The sequence below is a fragment of the Leucopleurus acutus genome, assembly GCF_964270905.1.
Source record: "Leucopleurus acutus genome assembly, chromosome: 1".
Lineage (NCBI taxonomy): Eukaryota > Metazoa > Chordata > Mammalia > Artiodactyla > Delphinidae > Leucopleurus > Leucopleurus acutus.
Window position 1 is genome coordinate 2,772,239 of NC_139142.1, and position 21,752 is coordinate 2,793,990.

The 21,752-nt window shown below is 48.3% G+C and overlaps 1 protein-coding gene across 6 annotated transcripts in view; it reads right to left on the bottom strand.

Moving 5' to 3' along the window:
- Positions 1 to 601: 601 nt before the first annotated feature.
- Positions 602 to 21,752, bottom strand: part of WDR20 (WD repeat domain 20) — a 55,270-nt gene continuing 34,119 nt past the window's right edge. For 2 of the 6 annotated variants that reach the window (XM_082855779.1, XM_082855778.1), the window contains exon 2: positions 602 to 3,018. In XM_082855779.1, coding sequence (XP_082711905.1) covers positions 1,741 to 2,931 — 1,191 coding nt within the window. In that variant the 5' untranslated portion in view covers positions 2,932 to 3,018 and the 3' untranslated portion in view covers positions 602 to 1,740. Of the gene's footprint in view, positions 3,019 to 12,247; positions 12,361 to 14,964; positions 15,152 to 21,752 lie in introns of those variants that run through there. The other 4 variants (XM_082855782.1, XM_082855777.1, XM_082855780.1 and 1 more) reach the window with 4 other exon arrangements.

Here is a 21,752-nt window from a genome sequence, read left to right on the forward strand (position 1 = left end):
TACCTCAGATCAGTTAACATTTAGGAACAAAGGACCATATCTTAAAGGCAGACAGGACACTAACATCCCCATGGACCCTGATGCATGAACTGTCACAGGTCACACCCCCGCTGTCACAGGTCGCAGAAACCACCACACTAATGAGCACGGGGGACACAGAGTGAACGGCTCGGCCCGGACGCGTGTGGAGCGGGGAGCCGGCCTGGCCTTCCCGGGAGGGCGGCTTTAAGAGCACGGAGCTGCCCCATCAACCAGAGCCTCGCACCCGACACACTGGAGCCTCCCGGTCGGCACTTTGCTGAATCTCGTGTTCACTACTCAAACCAGTATAAATTATCAGTATCTCTATATTTAATTACAAAGGCGTGCACAACAGAAAAACAAACCTAAGTGACCAAAGTGAGCTAACAAATGAGATCATTATCATCTTGACACGAAACATATGGGTCAAAGAGCCCTCTCATCCACTGTGAAAACTAGAATTTGAAAAGCGACTCGTCTGACAGCTGATAAGGATCTGAAGGAATTAGAGGCGCAGCTGTCTGGGCAGAGGGAGAGCCAGCCCTGCTCCCAGCAGCCACAGGCCCCCAGGGGCAGGCGCTGGGGTAGGGGATGGCGTCCCTGAGACAGAGGCCAAGGGCATCCCGAGAATGATCCGGAAGATCCGGGACCACGACTGCCCTGCAAGGAGAAGGAGCAACCTGCACCTGCCCTTCCCCTCTGGTGGGAACACAAAACCCAAACGAGGGAAAAATTTCAAGTTCTCTGAACCTTGGGGGCCTATCAGTCTTCACAAACAAGGCTGAGGAGTCTGCCTAGGGCCTACGGTCATGTGCCTTTTTGACCAAAAAACAAAAACCCACACCAAAAAATAAAAAATAAAAAAAAGGAAAAGAAAAGAAAAGCTCCTTCCCCTTGTTGGAAAAAACGTAAGCAAATCACATCCAACATAAAAGATCTTGGCTTGTGTGGCAAGAGGCACTTCTGACAACACTGCTGGCGCCCTCAGCCCGCAGTTCGCGGTAACTGTCCAGGCTCTGAGAAACATGGGTATTTTATTTAGTGCACAGAGTCTCAATCAAAGTGCTACAAACTGCTTCTTTGAAAAAAGATGTTTATTAAACAATTTTAATTGTCATAAAATGACTAAAATGGGTTTTAAAAATTAAGGCTCTTCTCTTTCTGTGGATTGCCAGAACGATGTAAAAATAATATCAATCAACCCTGCTGAACACTTTGTTCCTAAAGTTAAATTTCATAGATTCCTAAACATTTGATGATTAAGATAAAAAGTTGGACTATAAATGACAATTAATGGCCGTTCGTATTGAATACACACTCTGATCAGGTGTACAATATTCTAATTGAGTAGTTAAGCAAAAATATTCCAGTTAAAGCAGAAATTTTAATTTTAGCATTTTAAAGTCATTGTTTCCCCACACTGTCATGATTTTCCTAAAATCGAAATAGTCTAATACAGGAGCGCTAACCTTGGGACTCTATATACTCCCAGGAGGGTGACTGACTTGGCTGGCCATTAGTTTGATTATAGTTTTTAAACGTTCTAAGGTGAATTATCAAATGATTCAGAATTACATGGCATGCAGTATCCAAAATTATGGCTCTGATGCATTTAGATTTACATTAAGAATAAGAAGTGTCATTCACATTCATTGTACACCCCGCCCCTCCCGCAAGAAAAAAATCACTACCTATTCAAGTTCTAGATCTGGTGCAGCATTAAGGATTAAAACTTACCACTTTACCAGGCCTTCCCCATGTGCAAATAAATCCCTCCTGACAAGCAGTGACTATACAGTCTTCAAGAAAAATTAATACAGTCAGTCTTTCATGTGCTATCTTTTTACAGATGAGCGGCTCTAACAAGGGAACGTCTTCCATCCGAGGACACAGGGGCGTCCCCAAAGTTTTAGCTGGGTCCGTTTTGGTTTTAGTAACTAGGTTCAGTTTGTCGCTGCTCTTGCTAGAGATGTGTCCCATGCTATGGTTTCGTTTGTGATCTTTCTCATGGTGCCTGTCCTTCCGGTCGTGTAGTGAGAGCGTCGCGAATTTGCTGACCCCGGAAGCGATGGCCCCGTCCGCGATGCTGCCCTTGCTGCCGGTGCTGGAGACGGCGGAATGCGGGAGGCTGTTGGACCGCGGCAGGGGAGGGGGCGCCGAGTTGCCGGGGGTCGTGACGCTGTTGCCAGTGCTTCCGGCAGGAGGACTCGTGGCGTTCATGACGTTCGTGTGCGTCCTTGCTCTGGAGAGGGGCTGGTGGGGGAAAAGGATGTCTTCCGTGAGGTCCCATAAGCAGAGCTGCGTGTCCTGGCCCACGGAGCCGAACCGATACGTGACACTGACGGGGCGGCTCTCGGTCGAGTTCCGCTTGGACAGCCGGGACTGGGTACTGTTTGCTCGGTCTCTCCCAAAGTGAAGAAGGTCCTGGAAGTCCTCGTCGCTGCCACTTAACTCCATAGGGTCGCTCTCTTCCACGCTAGTGGTGTAGGGGTCAAACGCCACCACGCTGACCCAGGATTTGTGCCCGTGGCCCCGCGCGATCACGCGGCAGTCTCCAAAGGACCAGACGGTCACAAGGTCGTCCTCTCCGCCCGTCACGACGTACTTGCCGTCCGGGCTCCAGCACACGCACAGCAAGCCTCCAAAGTAGCTTTTCATGGTGCCGTGCAGCTCCACTGAGTCAAAGTTGAACACCCGCAGGAAGCCGTCCTGGCTCACGCACGCCAAGAACTTGCCATCTGGGGAGAAAGCAAACTCGTTGAGGGCCCCCTCGCCCACCGTCCACTTGAGGAGAGGGTTCCTCGTGGATTTGCTCTTACAAGTGTGCACGGCAAAGCTCTCTCCCTGCTTCAGAAGCTGGTAGTGGGGGGCTGTGGTGCCACAAGCGTGCTCCACATTATACAAGTACATGTTCCCACTTGAATGGGCTACTAGGAAAAGGCTTTCCGAACCAGGAACCCATTTGACACAGGTTACTCGTGACTTGTCTATTAGTCTCTGTGAAGACAAAGGAGAACAAGTTATCACAATGGAGAAGTTTTAAAGGTCTACTTTTCCAGCAAGAAAACTTGTCTGCTTCTCGGTGAGAAGGGACGCGTCCATCCAGGCACTCCACGTCCTATCCCGCGGTCAGGCCAGCGAAGGCATTTTGGCCCCTTGTGGAATTACCGTCTAGAACTGCACCTGGGTGTCAGGCCACTGGGTTTCACCGAGTCAGTCATTCAGCAAACACTGTTGAGAGCCTAGTATGTGCCCGACAGATACTATACCAGGCGCCGGGACACACCGGGGAGAGGGACAGCCCCGGGCACTTCGCACGTCTCACGCCAGGAGCGGCTGGGCCTGTGACTCCTGCACCTGCACAGGGTCCTCACTACGATGTCCCCGGGAAAGTCTCGCAGTCCCCACGGCCGGGAGCCCTGGGCCCCCAGGGGCTCTCTGCACTGCATCAGCCCCGCGTGCCCCGTGCTGACTACCCCTGCCTCTGCCGGCTGCTGGGGCGGGGGTGGGGATGGTTAGTCCACGTGCAGCCAGCAGCACCCAGGACAGCAACGCACCCCTCTCCGGGCTCTGCCTCGGCCCTGATGCACCGCAACTTCCTCCCTCACAGTCGCTGTCACGTGTGTATCTTTAGGAGCCATTCCTCCATCTTCTTTGGAACAAGGTGGTGTTTAAAAACATAAACAGATGATTAACACTCAGGAGTGCGTGCCTAATCACTGCCACTCTACTCGACGTTTATTTTTGATCCACTGACCAACTGTTTCTTTAACAGGCACAGGTCGGGAGTCTTGCCTTTAAAAGAACAAAAGGCAAAAGGAGAAACCCCCCAAAAGGGACGACCACCCCCCGAGTACGCTTCCCTGCTTGCAGACCTTTCGTGGGGCTCACTGGCACAGCGGCTTCCATGAGGCTGCCTGGTCCCCAAATCACAGCACCAGAAACCATCTGGGAGTTCCCAAGACCCCTGAGTTCTCAGCAAGTCCTGCTGCCAGACGCTCTCCACTGCCAGCCTGGCAACCGGGTGCCTCGGGAGCCCGGCGGGCTTCGGTGAGCTACACACTCCCACTTCCCTCACGTGCTTGGGGTTCCCCGACTCGAGCCTCAGAGGGCCACGGGCCACAGGGACGGGAAGCCCACCGGGACACAGGGCCTCCTGCCTTGTCGGCCTTGTGCTGTGTGTCTGCTGTGTGTGCTGCATCTTTACAGAAAGTCACAGAAAATGAAAACACTTGGTTTCTTCAAAAAGACTAATGAACCATGCAAACTGCTGCAGAAAATTAGGCCCTGGAAGGGAGGTGGCCAACAATGGTCCCAGCCAGGGAAGAGTGGAGGGGCCTGACCCTGCCTGGCATGAGGGCCCGGGGCTAGCAGGCCCGGCAAGGGTTACTGAGCAGCAGGGGTCACTGCTGTCGCTCTGCAGTGTCACAGCCGCACTGTCACCCCCTGCCTCTTTCCTTTCCTGCCCGGTGACCTTCCTGTATACGGTCGCTGACCTATGCTAACGCCAACAACCTGGAAGCCCAGTGCTGCTCTGTCAGGGTTTCCACGAGACCGTCACCATTTCTTCCACAGAGGTCAGAGGCACCTTACGAGGCCAGGTCAGGGCTTTGGTCTTGGGGGAGCCTACCCCCACCCAGCAGACCTTGCTGTACCCACTGGGCTCAGGCTGCCCCAGCACTCCTGATCCCTTAACCAGGACTGGTCTGCTGGCCTAGTGTCCAAGGGTGGTGCCGGTTCACCCCCATTGGTGGCCTCACTGGGCGGCTACAGAAGCGACCTCAGGCTGAGAAGCCAGGCTGCTGGCCGTGCCCTGGCACGGTGTGTGGCTTTCAACCCCTGCACCTCACATTTCACCACAACCAAATCTAATCTCAATTTTCCCAACAGCTCTCCACCGTTACTCTATCATGTGTGGAAAATTTTAAGGATGGACATAAAAACTTCTAGCACTATGGTTAGGAGAAAAATTTTATTTTTGGCTTAAAAAGGCAAAACAAAAATAATTCCATTAGAACTCAAAACTGGAATACTGTCAAGTAAAAACGGTATTTCCCTGCAACTGTGAGGAATGGAGATAAATAATCATAGCACCATTATTAAAATACATGTTACTGGGGTGACGAGACACATTTAAAGACTTTACTCCACGTTAAAAAGGTGCATTGAGCCTGCTGTAATTAGACACGTGGATGTAACTTACGGACAAAAACCTGAGCCCACCTTCTGTGGCCCTGCTGGGGCACCCACGTAGACACGCCACACCTCAGCACTTGGGAAGCAGGCACAGCAGCTTGAGCAACTGCAAACCAAAACCATTAACGGGCCACATATCCAACTCTAACGTGGGAAGGCTTTCTCAGTTGTTCTACACCATCAGTTTTCCCTACCAGATTGTGTGCTCAAGTGCAGGGAAACGTCTGCTTCATCGTGGGGTGCGTGGCAGGCATATCAGGACAGCCGTGCTAGCTTCCAACCTGAGGATCTACTCTGGGGCCAAGCACTGAGCAGTGGCTCTGCACACACGCTGTTTCATCCTCAAAATAACCCCGCAACGTAAGCTTTTATTTTTTTAATAGGTAATACAGTCATAATTCATATATATTAATAAAAGTATCCAGTAGAAAGCCTCACTCACACCCCTTTCCTCCATCCCAGATCCCTTGCCCCCAGAATTACTGTCATTAGCTTCTTGTTTATCTCTGCAAGTGTCTTCCTGTGTGGACAAGACAAACACAGATACAAGTTTATCCACACTCCTTTTTTTCACTGTCTGCGCCTCTGTTTTCTCATGCAGTCACACACGTGCGTCTCTCTGTACTGGTACGAAGACAGCTTCCTCATTCTTTTCTACAGCTGCAGAGTACTCAATTACATGGATATACTGTGGTTTATTTGAGAAGTCCCCCACTGAAGGACATTTGTATAGCAAAGAATAACCTGCACATATGGCAATTTTCACATGTATAAATATACTTGCAGGATAAATTCCCACTGGAATAGCTGGTTCAGGAGGTACATACATTTATAATTTTTTACAGATATCGCCAAATTACCTCCCATACAGGATGTAACAATTTATATTCCCACCAGCAGTGTAAGTATGAGTGCTCATTTCCCCATAGGAAGGTAGGTGCTATTGCCGTGTTACCCACCAAGAAACAGGATCAGAGAGGTCCGCAAACTCGCCTGTGGTCCCTCCCGCTCACCACTCACTCATGTTTCGTTCATTCCTCCTTCCATCCTTTACTGAATGTACACTACACGCCAGGCACTGACAGCACCAACAGACAGACATCCCTTCCTGAGTGGAACTGATGTTCAAGTGGGATGAAAAGGTAGTGAAACTGACAGGATCTGACGGTAAGGAGTGCTGTACTGTGAGCAAAACCCAACCAGGGAAAGAAGACAAAGGGCAGGAGGATTAGAGTGATTCCAGTCTCAAGGAGGAAGGCCTAGAAAGGCCTCTATCTCTGGGATGAGGGCGCGCTGAGCAAAGAGGTAAAGGGGCAGCAGAAGAAGCGGGCTGGGAGGAAGCAGGTCAGAGCATCCTCACAGAGGGGACAATGGTGGGGGCGCTGATGGGGGAGCAAACCAAGCGCTCTTCATCCTAGAGACACGGAAGGCGCTGGTGCAAGGGGCATGGAGCGGGTAAGATGACACCCGGCACAGGCCCGTCAGCCCCAAAGTGGGGCTGGCGCCTTCTGTGCCACTGACAAACGTCAATAAACCAGGGCGCCCCTTCTGCAGACCCCGGGCAGTGGGAGGCACAACTTCAGGGCTAGCTCGGAGTCACTGAAGTAAACTGCCCTGGGCTATCACTTGGTTTGGGTTTAGCAAAAAAGTTAGAGAACAGAAATTAAAAAACAAATACCTAGAACATCTTATTCAATAAATATAAAGAATGCAACCCACTTTCTGCACCATAAGGGTATATTTTTGTTCCAGAAAATGTCTAATAAAAAAAGTAAGGCATCTTGGTCAGTTCTCAGAGCTACCTAACAGGATTTCCCCGCCGGGCTTGACTTCTCCAGTGTCAGTGGGGCCGTGATCTGGATGATGCGTTTGAGTATGTTGAAAAAACACCCTTGGCAAAAGCCCAGGTCCCGAGGAGCTCCCGAGTACAGGTGGGGCCGGGCCTGTGCTGGGGGCGGGCGGCCAGATCAAGCTCAGCACAGTGCAGTTGGGTTTGCGGATGTGCACGGTAACCGTTTTGGCTGGAGCACCTGAGCAGGGGCAGGAAATTAGGTCTGGAATCGCGAGCTGGGACTCAAGGACATGCAGTACCAGGCTAAGGGGTCTGGGCTGTGACCTTGAATCCCTGTGCTGACCAATCCCACAGCCCCAAGCACTTGAAAGTGACTGGTCCAAAGTGAGACATGCTGTGAGTGTAAATTACACACTAGATCCTGAAGACTTGAAAAATTATGGAAAGTATCTCATTCATAATTTTATATTGATTATATGTTGAAATAATGTTTGGATGTATTAGATAAAGTAATACATTTTTTTTTTGGCTGCGTTGGGTCCTCGTTGCTGCGCGTGGGCTCTGTCTAGTTGTGGCGAGCGGGGGCTACTCTTTGTTGCGGTGCGCGGGCTTCTCATTGTGGTGGCTTCTCTTGCTGCGGAGCATCGGCTCTAGGCATGCGGGCTTCAGCAGTTACAGCGCATAGGCTCAGTAGTTGCGGCGCATGGGCTTCAGGAGTTGTGGCACGAGGGCTCAGTAGTTGTGGCGCTCGGGCTTAGTTACTCTGCGGCATGTGGGATCTTCCTGGACGAGGGATTGAACCCGTGTCCCCTGCACTGGCAGGCGGATTCTTAACCACTGCGCCACCAGGGAAGTCCCAAGATAAAGTATCTTAACTTCACCTATTTTTAAATTGATAATAATGTGGCTATTAGACATTTTAAATTGAATTTGTGGCTCACAATATATTTCTGCTGGCTGTACTGCTGCAGACAGTAGGGGCACTGAAGATTTCTGAAAAGGGAAGCAACAGAATGAAGTGAAGTCTCCCGTCAGCAGGTACAGAATGGTGCGGGTGAAGAGAGACCGGTTAGGAAGCTATGACAATTGTCCGTGGACAAAAAGGTCTTAAACTTGACCAGCGGTGGTGTGGCAGGATGGACTGTTTAACAGTGGGCTAGGCTGGATGGAGTAGGAGGTGGGGTGGGGGTGAAGGAGGCGTGTGAACAGACTCCTAGGTTTTGAGCCTGAGTGACTGGGAAGGGGGGTGACCATGCTGGGGAGAAGTTCAAGTGTCCTCATCTAGCAGGCAGCTGATGAGAATGACTGTGGAAGATGAGGAAATGGGCTGTGAACAGTCAGAGCCAGATCTGTGACATCCTGAGCTCTCCAAGGCAGAAGGTGTACAAGGAAGAGGAGGAGAGTGTGCAACTTTGGGAAAAGACTACTTATAGGGAGCAGGACAAAAGTCAGGAAAGCAGAAGGAAAGCCGAGAAAACCAGCCAGAAGTCCCATGAGGAGAGGAAGGAACTGACACTGAGTGAATGTCTGACAGGCCAGGGGCTCTGCTCCCTGCATCACGATTCCCTCCATCCCGTCACAGGGTCTCTGGGGGCGGCTCTGTGCTACAGGCCAGGAGGGGAGGCAGTGAGGGAGCTGGGCGGGGGTCCAGGAGAAGAAAGCCCCTTGCTCCGAGGCTGAGGTGAGGCCGCCCTGGCAGGAAGGGCAAGGAGAGGAGAGCGGGGCAGGTCTCAGGGAAAGACAGCCGCTCAGGTCATCTGGCAGGACCACTGAGCTTTCCATTAAGGAGGGAAATTCCACAACGCTCAAAGGCCTACTTTTAAAATCACTTCCATAAAAACCAAAACCAAAATCTGGGTATTACTATGCCAGGTCTGTACGTCAAGCCACCTACCCAGGAAGCAGGCTCCCACACCCACTTCTCTCCCTGGTAATCACCCACGGCTCCCACATTCCCCCTTCTGAATGCAGAAGACACTGCCTCATTTCTAACATCAATCCAGTCAAAGTCCAACAAACACCAAAACTACCGTCCTTAATGGCATTCACAAACAAAACTTTCTAACTATACTAAACTAGTTTAGAGGAAGCAAGAATAAAAACAAATCCGTAACCACATTAAAGCACCACTGCTAAAATGAAGCTTTCCAAAGCACATACTTTTTAATTTTCTTTTTTTCACTGCTATCAACATGATAAGCAGGAAAAAATTCTTGGGGGGTTGCTGGGTATGCATTTTACAATGCAGATATTAATTTATAACAGAAGTACTAAAAACAAACAATTCCAAAACCACAGCAGCTGCTGGAAAAGCCGTAATGTAGCCACAAAGTAATGTAGCCACAAGCAAAAACGGTGACTAAGGGCTTTGATTCTGTAAAGGCATTTAAAGACAGCTGCTTCTTCCCTCAGGAAGTATTAGGAAAAGGTATTTCAAAGCCCTGTGAAAGAGGATCAGATGTCATTTTTATCAATGTCAAAACTTTAAGGAGTAGATCATTAAGTGCTCATTTCCTTCCTTTGATTAAAAAAAGCAACAACAAAAACAAAACTAACAAGATGCCCAGAGCCACTCTCTCCTTAGAGGACTAGACAGAATATTGCGAAGCTGGGCCTCCTCTCCTCCCCACTCCTGGGGGCGCTGCGTGCAGAGGGAGCCTGCAGCCTGGGATGAAAGAGCAGACACAGCCTCAGGCAGCAGCAGGGACAGGCGTCCACGAGGAGCCTACAGCCTACCCAGTGCGCTGCCCTGGCCTCACAACCTGCGAGAGAGGAGAAAGTCAAGAACAGGGGGGCTCATTACACGCCAGGGATGAAGAAGCCGAAATGACAAGTTCTTCTTACATTTTACATCCACCCAATAACCAAACATACTTAAAAATCCTTTGAAGTTACTGTTCTATGGATACAACCCAGATATAATCAGAATTTTTACAAAGGCAAACAAGGCTGAGTTCATTCCCACACAGAAACTGCCCCTTCATGACTTTCTCCCCAGTACATCGTAACCGTTAGTGATGAAAAGTGGAGCCCTCACCCCTTCCGGGCGCTGACCAGGGTACCTCTCCCTCCCTGGTGACCCTTACCATGAAGGTAGGCTCCACGGTCTGGGAGCTCATCAGATGTGCCGTTAGATACCATCAAGGGCAAAAAACATACAGAACACTACACACAGAGACCTCAAGTCTACTCTAAGGCTTGAGAGAAAGCAGTGTCTCAGGGGATCTAGGCTATCATTCCCCAAGGGACGCTAGCAAGGACCAGCCTTCCTCCGGGGCTGAACTGGTGCAGCGGCCAGTGTCTCAGTATGACTGGGATGGCCCGGGGAGCAGGGCTTGCCTCTGCTATCTGACATGAACTGGATGGACTGAGGGCCAGACCAGGAGGTGAAGGTTGCCAGCAGCTCTAATGAAAGGTGTGAATCTGACAGTTCTGCCTCATTAAAAACATAAAAAATTACAAAGACAATAAAGTTAACAGTGAGCAATGGGATTTCTAGGTGATGTTTTCCCATCTTCTTTGTACTTCTCTATGTCCCCATTTTTTCTATAAACAAATATTTTAAGTTTTTTAATCAATGGGGGGGGGAAAAATCACCTTTTAAGATACACTCTATTCCCAGATAGAAATTTTCACCTATCTTTGGTCTAGTGTGGATTTCTGGAACTTATAATTTCTTTTCCATTCACCTACCCACCTATCCATCCATCCAAACATTTACTATACTTTCATGCACCAGACACCTCCAGAAAGGAGCAAAGGTCAGAGTAATCAATAGTGGAGTGTGTGCACGCACACGTGCATGTGTGTAATGGGAGGCTGAGGAGCTCTCTGGTGAGTAAGACAGACAGACGCCAAACAGTCATGATAAACAGTCCCCATCGTCTGCCTTACTCATGTTGCTTCTCTGTCTGGGTTGCCCTGCTCTTACCTTCTTGTCCTGGAAAATCATTTGTGCTTCTCCTTCAAAACTGCTGGTATCTCACCTCCCAAGAAGCCTTTCCTCCAACCTCTAGTGAAAGAAACCCTCTGAGTTTCCCCTCCACCTGGAACTTTTCTCCCCAGGGCTTGCTCTCCAGGCCCTCTGCTAACATCTCATCCTCACCACACCTCCAGGCGGGGACCACTCTTATCCACTTTCTGGCTGAGGAGAAGAGATGAAGTAAAGACCCACATCCTGCAGGCAGTAAGTGGCAGAAGGGTGTCTGAGCTCTAGGCATGCGGGTTCAAGGGTCTATGTTCTTAGCCACTGGGCTGTGAGTCTGTAAATTTCATGGTAATACACTGACGGTTGTAAGTGCTCCTTTGCGGGCCATGAGCAGATGACCAGAATCTTGGAGTATAAACAGGGCTCAGCCCCAGACACGTCTAGGACTTAGCAAAGACTCGTCTTTGCTCTACTGTGCCTTCTCCACAGACCTGCCGTCTAATCTCAGGGACATGATTACTACTTATATGCTGATAGCCCCCAACATTCACCTCCAGTTTTGTGCTCCTATCCACGTATGCAACCACCTACTGGCCTCTCGAGCTTAACAAGCACAGAACGGACCCTGTTCCCAGCACCTGCTCCCTCCCCGCCTTCCCCAGTGCAGTAAGTGGGCCACAATCTCAAGATCTGTTCCCTCGTCTCTCCAGTTCCGTCTCCAAGAAGCAGCCAGGGTTATTTTCAAAAACATCGATCTGACCACCTCTTGCTCCCGTCTGTGAGATCCCACAGCTCGAAGAAGCAAACCCGGGTCAGGCCCTGAGTGGCAGGGCCTCCAGACTCACGCCCTCTCACTTCACAACGCCCTCCCAGGTCCACCGTCCTCTCTCAGGTCTCTTGGCCCCAAGCTCTTCCCTCCAGGGGCCTTCACCGGCTCTCCCTCTGCAGGGGCGCTCTACCTCCAGCTCCTTACCTGGGGGCCTCCTCAGGCGAGGCTCAGCTCAAAGCACTTCACTTCCTCCGAGAGACGGACGCGCCCCACGTCCCCGTAAAGCAGGCCTCCACGTCTGTCTCTCCTTCAGGCCCTCTATCTCTTCTGACATCACAACAAGTCACCACCATCTGCCGTAATTGTGTGTATGTGTGTGTGTGGTGCTGTTCACACTTCTCTCCCCTCTCTCTGGAGGGGAAACACAGGGCAGCTGTTATCTGCCGCTGCAGACCCAGTGCCGGGCATGTGGTAGGCTATCAAGGTCCGTCAAATGGATGAGAAAATGGCCACAACCCTAGTTCAAGTCCTCAGCTCTCACCTGGACAGTTACTAGAGCCTCCTCACTGGTCTTGCTACCTTCATTCTCTCTTTCTTCATTCCAATCCACCTTCCACAAGTGCTGACAAGAGTTCCAAAAAAACACATTTGATCCTGTCACTCCCTTGATTAAATAAAAGCCCAAAGGTCCCCCACAGCATCCAGTGTCAGATCCAAATCTCCCAGCATGTGATCAAAGGGCTTTTACAATCTGGTTCCAGCTCATCTGTCTGGCTTTAACTTCTGCCACGCCAAGACCCACATGCTGTGGTGTGGCCACCCTTGGCCTCCACATGCTAAGCTGTTTTCTCCAGCTTTGAAGGCCTTTCTCATCCTCCTCCAACTCCTATGCATCTTTCAAACCCAGGTCAAATGTCACCTTCTGGAAGCTTTCTCGAACTGTCCCCACTGAACTTAACTTTTGTTTTTATCTTATGATATTTGATACATACTGAGGAATGCAATTAATACATTATTCCTTGGTACTTTGTTCATAACACTGGGATAACACACGTTCCAGTATCCTTTCGGTCCATCTCACTAAACTGTGAGCTCCTGGGGAGGCAAGAGCCCATCTGGCAACCACACACGGTGGGGCTTACAATCTATGACCAATAAGAGCTCGTGGAATTAATTTCTGGATCCAGCTCTATCATCAAATTGTTACCTGATGTGGACAATTCACTTACCTTCTCTTTGACTATTTCCTCATCTGCGCACAATGGAGACAGCAACCCACCCTCCCAAGCCGAGGAAAGAGACAAAACACTTTGAAACCTCCACGCCCCATACCAATGCAAAGCACAGCCTACGACAGCTTCGGCCACCATCCCTGGCACTCTCTGAGAAACAAACCCCTGATGACCCTTTCTCTTAGACATCCTGAGCAAAATCTGATGAGAATGTTACCCATACAAGCCAAAGAATGTCCTTACTGCGAAGGGCAATCAATGTCTGCCTCAAGTTGTAAATGCCAAGTTGGTGTTAAGCCATACACAATCCTAGAACTTTGAACAGCCATTTTTCAAATAAAATGTAAAAAGAGTAGGAGGTAACTCATGCTTCACTCATTACGAGTGAGGAGCTGCTCTCCAGCCCGTGACTCCCAGCTGTCCTGAGTAAGGAATGGGTCTAGCTGATGCGTCCGAGTGCTCTCAGGGCCCTGTGGTCTCTGCTGCACCCTCCCCCAGCGATGACACACAAACCCTTCTTGTTCTCTAAGTGGCATTCTGTGCCATCCTCAGCCGATCAGCCTCCCGACCTTGTTTACCAACAGCCCTTTACATGGCTCCAATCCCTTCCCCCTCAAAAACACGTCCCCTACCTAAACACAAATAAAATCCCACAGTGACGCCAAATTCACAATTTCTATTAAGAATGCAGAGCAGTCTAGTTTTGTGCCCTCACTCTCTCCACCACTACCCCCCAAAAAGATCATCCAGCTACTTAGAAGTCACTCCGTCAAATGATGTTAATAAAATGTTTAGGTAAATAGAATAATTTTCTGCTTAAGATTTTTTTTTTAACAGAAAATGGGTTTAAATACTTCTGTCAATCCAGACGGCAAGTTTTGTTTCCAGTCAACCCAGATGAAACTAGAAGAAGAGATGGCATGGTTCAAAGGATTTCACCAAATCCACTGGCAATGCCAACCAGGAGCACTGTGGCTGGAGACTGGATATGCATGGACAGCATATACCACGGGGACTGCAAAAAGAGTCAGAATTTTAACTGCAATTTGTGGAGTATTCTTCCCCAAGCAAAATTATTTCTTAAAAATCAGAATTTATAATGCACTTCTGTTCCAAGTTAATGACTTTAAAACCATGCAACAATCAAAACCACTCGCCCTTCCTGAGAGGAATCCGTGTGACCCGGCCCTTGTCACACCAGGGCTGAGGCCACAAGTAGACTGCAACCCAGGGCTTCTAACTCAGCAAGACTGCCTCATCTTTTCCATTTACTAGGAAAGTCATACAGACACAGAGGAGGAAGTACGTCAGATATGTAATGGCAATACTTGGGGCTGAAAAGCCACTTCAATCGCTTATAAAAATATAATCTGTTTGGCAACTTACATCTACTATGTTTAATGGTTGACATGTTCCTGAATGGACAGCTCAGATATCTCAGGCTCCTGCCAGAATGAAACTGAAGACACTAGAAACCCCAGCACATGCTACAACACTGGCAAAAGCTATGTCATAGGATCCAATTTTAAGTGCCAGGATTTCTAACCATGTCAAAGGTGATTTAATAGCAAACATTTACAAGAGCAAGAGAACAAATTCTCCGTCAAACGCCTGTCAAACATACACACCAAATTTTAGCTACAACTTAAGCAACCTAAGGAAATATTATCAAGTTCTTTGATCTGCATGAAATTTTCTGGTGATGTGAATAAATTCTTTATTTTCTTATTTAAATTATAAATATCAAGCTACAAGTCTCATCCCTATCTCCATTATAAAAAAATTTTTAAAGCACCTGCTATAGACACCTGAGCATCTCCATAAAAAATGCACAGAACAGTTAGCCCAAGGAAGAACAGGTAAAAGTCAACAAGGTAACGCACCACATTTAAACTTGGGTAATACTAGGTAGGACATCTGAGAATGGAAAACGGGCTTCGCTCACAGTGTAAAATAAGGCCCACTACCCTCGGTAAGAACGTATACATTCTTAAAGGGATTCTTAACAGCTAAGACAGGGTGCTACTTACTTCCTCATTAAATAGTTTGCTAGTTTCTTTTTTGATTGGGTCTATAAGCTGGACTTGGCCTGCGGAAAAGCCCACTAGGAGAGAGACACTTTCTGCTGTGGCTGTTAGGTGGTTGAAGTCATGACAAGTAGGCTGTGTTCCTTTGTATATCCTTTTATCTATTGGTTTACTCAAGTCAGCAGCCTGGAGGAGAAAGAGAAAAATACACACGGTAAACAGCACATTGAGATGAGAAATCTAAGTTACACTATTTTATACTCCATTATGATGTTCAATCTTAAAAATAAAAAGTATTAAAATATTTTTGCGGTTTTTAGCATTTTATAAAAGCACTTTCACATACCTCGGCCAATCTGATATTGTTTGACTACCCATAATATGTTTATAACTGTTACTCTCGTAACTTATTCTTCTTCAAGTATATTTAACAAAGACTCCTGGACTTCAGGAGGAAAAATCCTTGAGATACCAAATTCAGTATTTGCGAAATGCATTCCGAGCGCTTTCTAACAAAGTTAACTTTAACCACATAAAAGCTCGGCTTTCAAATACAGCTACAGCACCTAAATGCTCATCGGTGAGTTCACCTGCAGCCCAGTCATTCTCAAAGCGTGGTCCCCAGACCAGCGGTAGCAGCAGCAGCATCACCTGGAAACTCAAGAGATGCAAATTCTCAAGGTCCACACCACACCAAATGAATCAAACTACAGGGGGCAGGCAGGGTGGACCCAGCAAACTGTAATTAAAACAGTCTTCCAGGTGATTCTGACACCTACCCAGGCTGAGAACCACTACTATGGCCAGTTGTACACAGGCAGTGACTCCCGTACTGGGTCACATTCTCTCTTCTGCATCAGCTTCCAAGTAACTCTCACTCGTCGAGCCCGTACCCCAAGTCTGGTACATGCATCATCTTTAATCCTTACAATGATCCTTCAAAATAGATAGTATTTTCCCCATTTTACAGATGAGAAAACAAGTTTAGGGAAGTTAAATAACTCAGCCGAGGTCACCATACCTACCTAGTAAGTGGAAGGGCTGGATTTGGAACACAGGTCGGTTTTACCATAAAGGGGATGGGGAGGAAACACACCACACACACTCCAAATTCTGACTCCTGACTTGGGCTAAATGTGATTTTTCAAAGTGCCTCACCGCCTTTTAAAGCAGGATCTTCTCTTCATGAGAAACCTTCTGTGCAATCCAAAATGCTGGGCTGTTATTGTTGAAATAAAGGAAACCCAACCCCTCCCACTGTCATTTGAAAATCACAGGTGGAGACAACTGAACACATCCTTTAAAACACCCACTTTTGGGGCTTCCCTGGTGGCACAGTGGTTGAGAGTCTGCCTGCCGATGCAGGGGACACAGGTTCGTGCCCCGGTCTGGGAAGATCCCACATGCTGCAGAGCGGCTGGGCCCGTGAGCCATGGCCGCTGAGCCTGCGCGTCCGTAGCCTGTGCTCCGCAACAGGAGAGGCCACGACAGTGAGAGGCCCGCGTACCGCAAAAAAAAACAAAAAACCAAAAAAACAAAAACACCCACTTTGGCCCTGTGTGCAGTTCCTGGGTTCACAGCTCTGGTTCTCTACGGACCATCCCCAGGGTTAGGTTCTGAAGATTTTTTTCTTCCAAAGAGACCTGTGACACTGCACTGAGAATTCTAGATTTTTCAGATAACAAATACAGTGTAAAAAAAGAGGACCTCAAGGGCTTCCCTGGTGGCGCAGTGGTTGAGAGTCCACCTGCCGATGCAGGGGACACGGGTTCGTGCCCCGGTCAGGGAAGGTACCACATGCCGTGGAGCGGCTGGGCCCGTGAGCCATGGCCGCTGAGCCTGCGCGTCCGGAGCCTGTGCTCCGCAACGGGAGAGGCCACAACAGTGAGAGGCCCGCGTACTGCCAAAAAAAAAAAAAGAGGACCTCAAAATGACAGGCTCAAAATCTGAGCATTTGGCAGTCTGGACCTGAGTGGCACAAGTGACCCTGGGAGCCCTGGCAAAGGAATGAAGATTCATGCCATGTGGACACTCTCCCTGCCTCACCTCCGTTAAAATGGGGATGAGAATCCGTTCTACCAACCTCATGGTACTGTCTGGAGGATGAAATAAGAGAACATATACACGAAAGAGCCTTGAAAAGTGTAATATATAGTATGATGCAAAACAAAAGGAAGTCCTGACTTTGGAGCAAGGAGAAAAGGGACAGCGGGCAAGGAAGTGGGTGCTCAGCATAAGTCGGATGCCAGAGACAGGAGCCCCTTCACTGCTGACAGTCTGCCTGGAGGGAAGCAGCTCCTGGGCTGGGCCCTAAGGGCAGGGAAAGAGAAGTCTAGGCTAAGGAACAACACAGCAAATGATCTCAGTGCAAGGAAAGAGCAGCGAAAGTAAAAATGCTCAAAATATAAGATAGAGTCAAAAATCAAATTTGAAATATGAACAACTAAATCATTATATGATCTCTATATCGGCATATGTTAACTCGAGACTTTTTCTTTTTAGTTTGCTTAAGCAACTACCCCATGGACTTCCCTGGTGGTGCAGTGGTTAAGAATCCACCTGCCAATGCAGGGGACATGGGTTCAAACCCTGGTCCAGGAAGATCCCACATGTGGCGCCACAACTACTGAGCCTGCGCTCTAGACCCCATGAGCCACAACTACTGAGCCTGTGTGCCACAAATACTGAAGCCCATGCACCTAGAGCCTGTGCTCCACAACAAGAGAAGCCACCGCTATGAGAAGCCCGCGCACTGCAACCAAGAGTAGCCCCCGCTCACCGCAACTAGAGAAAGACCACGCGCAGCAACAAAGACCCAACGCAGCCAAAAATAATAATAATAAATTTATATTAAAAAAAGAAACTACCCTGTGAAAGAATATACATAAAATTATGCACCAAAATATAAAAATCAATTCAAAGGCAAACCAAACATTAATAGAGAGAACAAATTAACTTAAATGAGCAAAAGAAATACAATGATTCTCAGAACAACAGAGAAAGTTTAAAGCACCAATTTTTCCAAGTATTGCTACTAGTTTTAAACTTATGGATCCCTTACAATAACAATGTTAGCCTCAGTTCTTGGTATATTTCTCTCACATTCCTGCCCCCTAATATGGAACTTTACTGAAAAGACGTCATTTGTCACAGATGTCATTGGATCACACAGGAACACACATCTAAAGTATTTTAAATGCCAACTGAAAGACAGTTTTTACTCTTGAATCATGCATCTATTCCAAAAACATCCTGTTACTAATTTGCTTAACAAAGTTTCCCCCTAGATCATTGCTCTCAAGGTGTACCAGACCACGAACAGTCTGCTAGCCTGCAGTCAAAATTAAGTACACACACACACACGCACACACACACTAAGTACACAGATTGAGAATACACATCTAGAAACTTTTACGGCAATGTGACAGAGTGATTTTATACCTGTTGAATCCAATAATAAAAAATTCAAGTTTGCATTCTCCATGTCTTTTTCAGGTTTTCTAGTAATCCTTCTTTTATTTTACAAAAGTATCAGCCCAGATAGACTGGAAATTTTAAGAATTGGTCTTTCAGTACTGGTGGGAGAAACACTGTCCTAGAAGGCATAAAAGTAGACCTAGGCCCAAGGAACACAAAAATATCTCTTACCTAAGGTCACTCCTTCCCCCGCAAACCCCCAATGGCCCTGATGGCACTACAAGAGCAGAACGTTAGCCAAGCAACATGCCACTTACACCCAGCAAGACCTACTGTGAGCCCTGTAGTGACTGCGAGGGGTGTACCCACAGGAAGTTATTCTTCTGAGAAGCCTGGGGACTCCCCCAGCGGTGCCCGACCCCAGGTGCAGGGAAAGGTGGGTCCACCAGTGCCTGCCTTCATTTCTAACATCACCGTCACCTCCAGCTCATCTCGTCCTCTTTCCTCTTACAGCCAATCACCGAGTCCTGTCTCTTTTTCCATTGCTGTGCCGCTGTCTTCTTTCCTCTTCCTCCTCCTCATATTTTCCTAGGAGGTGGGGTGGGGGTGTGCCACTGGGAATCCTGAACCCACCCCCCTTTCAGTAGCAGTAACAACGACCTGAGCCAGCCACTCCTTCCCCGTGGGGTCGTCAGCCCCCTGACAGATGGCTTCCCAGGTCAAGGCAGTCTGGTAGGAGGAGAAAGAGCCCAGACTTTGGAACCAGGCAGACCTGGGTTCAAACCTCGCCTTCCCTCTCGGTAGCTAGGTGGCCTTGGCCAAGGTGCTTGTCTCCTCTCCCAGAGCCGCAGAGAACAAAGTCCCCTAGCTCCACTGCAGGGTCACGGAAAGGCCCGCAGGTAATGGATATGAAGCACAGAGCACGCATCAGCACTCTAACGGGAGCTACCATTATTAATTTATCCCTGTCACATCCTACCTGGGGGCAAATGTCTCAGTGGCTTCCTAATTTCCATCACATCAGAATAGGACAACTCCCAAGCAGTCCTGCCCTTCGTGGCTGGGCCCCATCCGTCTCCCCAACAGCAACAGCAACAGCAACTTCTGTCCGCTGAACACTTTCTATGCACCAGGACGTTCACACTTACCATCTCGTTTAATCTCACAGTCCGCCCCTCAGAGTCGGCACTAATACCATCCATGTTTTACGGCTGAGGAACCTGGGAAGGAGTTAAGGGGTCGAGGGCCATGTCCCACCACTCCACCTTGTTCTACCGTCCCCAACCAGGTGTGTTGAGTCTGGTGCAGGCAGACGTCCTCTCTTCCTGGCTTCATTAAGTCGCCCCCTTGGTTGGGATAGTCTCCTCTGCCCCTGTTCCCAGGAGTATTACCCATCAGTTCAAGTCCCGCCACCTCCAGCAATCATTTTCCCAACTACCGTTTCCTGAGCTGGCTCCTTTATCACAATTCTCAAGTACTTAGTTCGTTGCACAAAATTTAGTATTTAATCACTTACGTGATCACAGTATTGTTTTATGTCTGTTATCATCAATTAGAATTACGACTAAAATTACAACAGAAACTTCCTTAAAAAGCAGAACGTCTTTATTAAGCAGTTACTATTGTTATTCCACAAAACTACTTCTGTTTCTCAGCTTTCTGGTAAATCCTGCATAGACAGACTGCAGATACTTTGGTATTTTTTTAGTGCTTTTGCATCCTAATTATTGCCAATTATCTAAATTCTTAAATGTGAATTTATAGCAGAACCAATTTATTTAAAAGTCTTACCAATTTTAAGAATTGACAAGAATTTTAAGAACTGGTAAGAATATCTGGTTATTCAGCCCCAACAGAGTATCCAGTTTGTCATAAATGCTCAATATCTGTTTAACAAATGAAACTGCGATTGTTCCAAACTTTTCAATTTTTCAATTAAATTTCATCATTATGCTCATTAGTTTCTGCATAAGGAGTTATGATTACAATTAATTTGTCAGTGTCTCATTCTCAACAGAAAAAATTTAAATGATGGTTTAAAAATTCCTACTACAGAAACAGAGCTGGTTAACCAAAATCCTGTCAATAAGTACAAACTTTAAAAAGTCATGTTTCTTTTTTCCTTGGACTTTTGATCCTTAAAATCCCTGGAATTCTCTTCATGACAATACTGTCAAGACATGAAGTCAGCTCGGTGGGTTTAGCATGGAATTAACGAACATTTATCACAAAGGTCTGCAAAAGAAACCCAGCTGCTGCAGCCCACACCTTCACCCCAGATCCCTGCCCGGCCCCAGGGAATGCTGGGGAGCCGACAGGAACATGGAGGAGGGACTGAACCAGCAGGGAATGGGCTCCCACAGGCGCCCTGTCACAGCCATTCCAGGAGCTCAGAGAAGGCACACGGTGGGCCCGGACAGAGCCCTTGTCATGGGAACCTGCTACTTGATACTCTTGAGTGCCCAGAAGCATTTGATGTGATGTGGAAAATAATCTCAGAAAGACCTCTTCTGAAAAATGTATGCCAGATGATGGTATGTGGGAGGCATGTAGGTACTAAAGGGGGGCTTTATTTTCCCTAAATGTCACATTCTCCCTCCCCTTTAGAGAATCACCTCAGAAAGAACCGTCTCACAGAACTTGCCAGAAGAGACTCCTTTTACTGGTCTAGCTAAAAGTTGCCCAATGTCCACCCAGACAAGAAGCTCACCCCGTCTACACCAGAAATCACTCTCTTCCCTCCGCAGCCCCTCTCCCGAGCTTTAAGCCTGTCGCCTTGGTTGGGTCCCCCGCCTGGCACCCCCCATGCCAGCTCAGAGCCCTGCCAGCAGCCTGTCCTCCTCCAGGCCCCCTCCTAGCCTAGGGGCAGATTACGGGTTTAGCACCAGGCTCCTTCCACCCATTTCTACACACCTGCCGTTCTTCCCCCACAGATTAATCCTCATAAAGACTCAGGTCACTCTCCCACTCCAACCTCCTCGGCTCTGCCCGGCCGTACCGACGGCTAAACTGCTTAGTTGGCATCCACAGGCCTTCCTCTTACAGGCCTCACCATCCCCTGCCCCTTCACACACACTACCCGCAAGGGCAGCACGTGTTCACACGCTGCCTGCGCTCTTTGCAGCTTCCTGCCTTTCCTTACATTTCCCCCTTCACTTATAATACTCCCTTCCCCCTCCCCCCTCATCACACAAATGCTGCTCACCGCAGCGCCAGTGTCATTTCCTCCTGATCTCACCCCGGGAGGCAGGCTTTCACTGGGCCTCCACTGAGTGCCTATCCCCATGTGCCACATTTATTAGCGGTAATATGTGAACTGTACTCCATATATTGTGAAAGTCCTTTCAGAAACAACAAAAAAGTCAGGAGG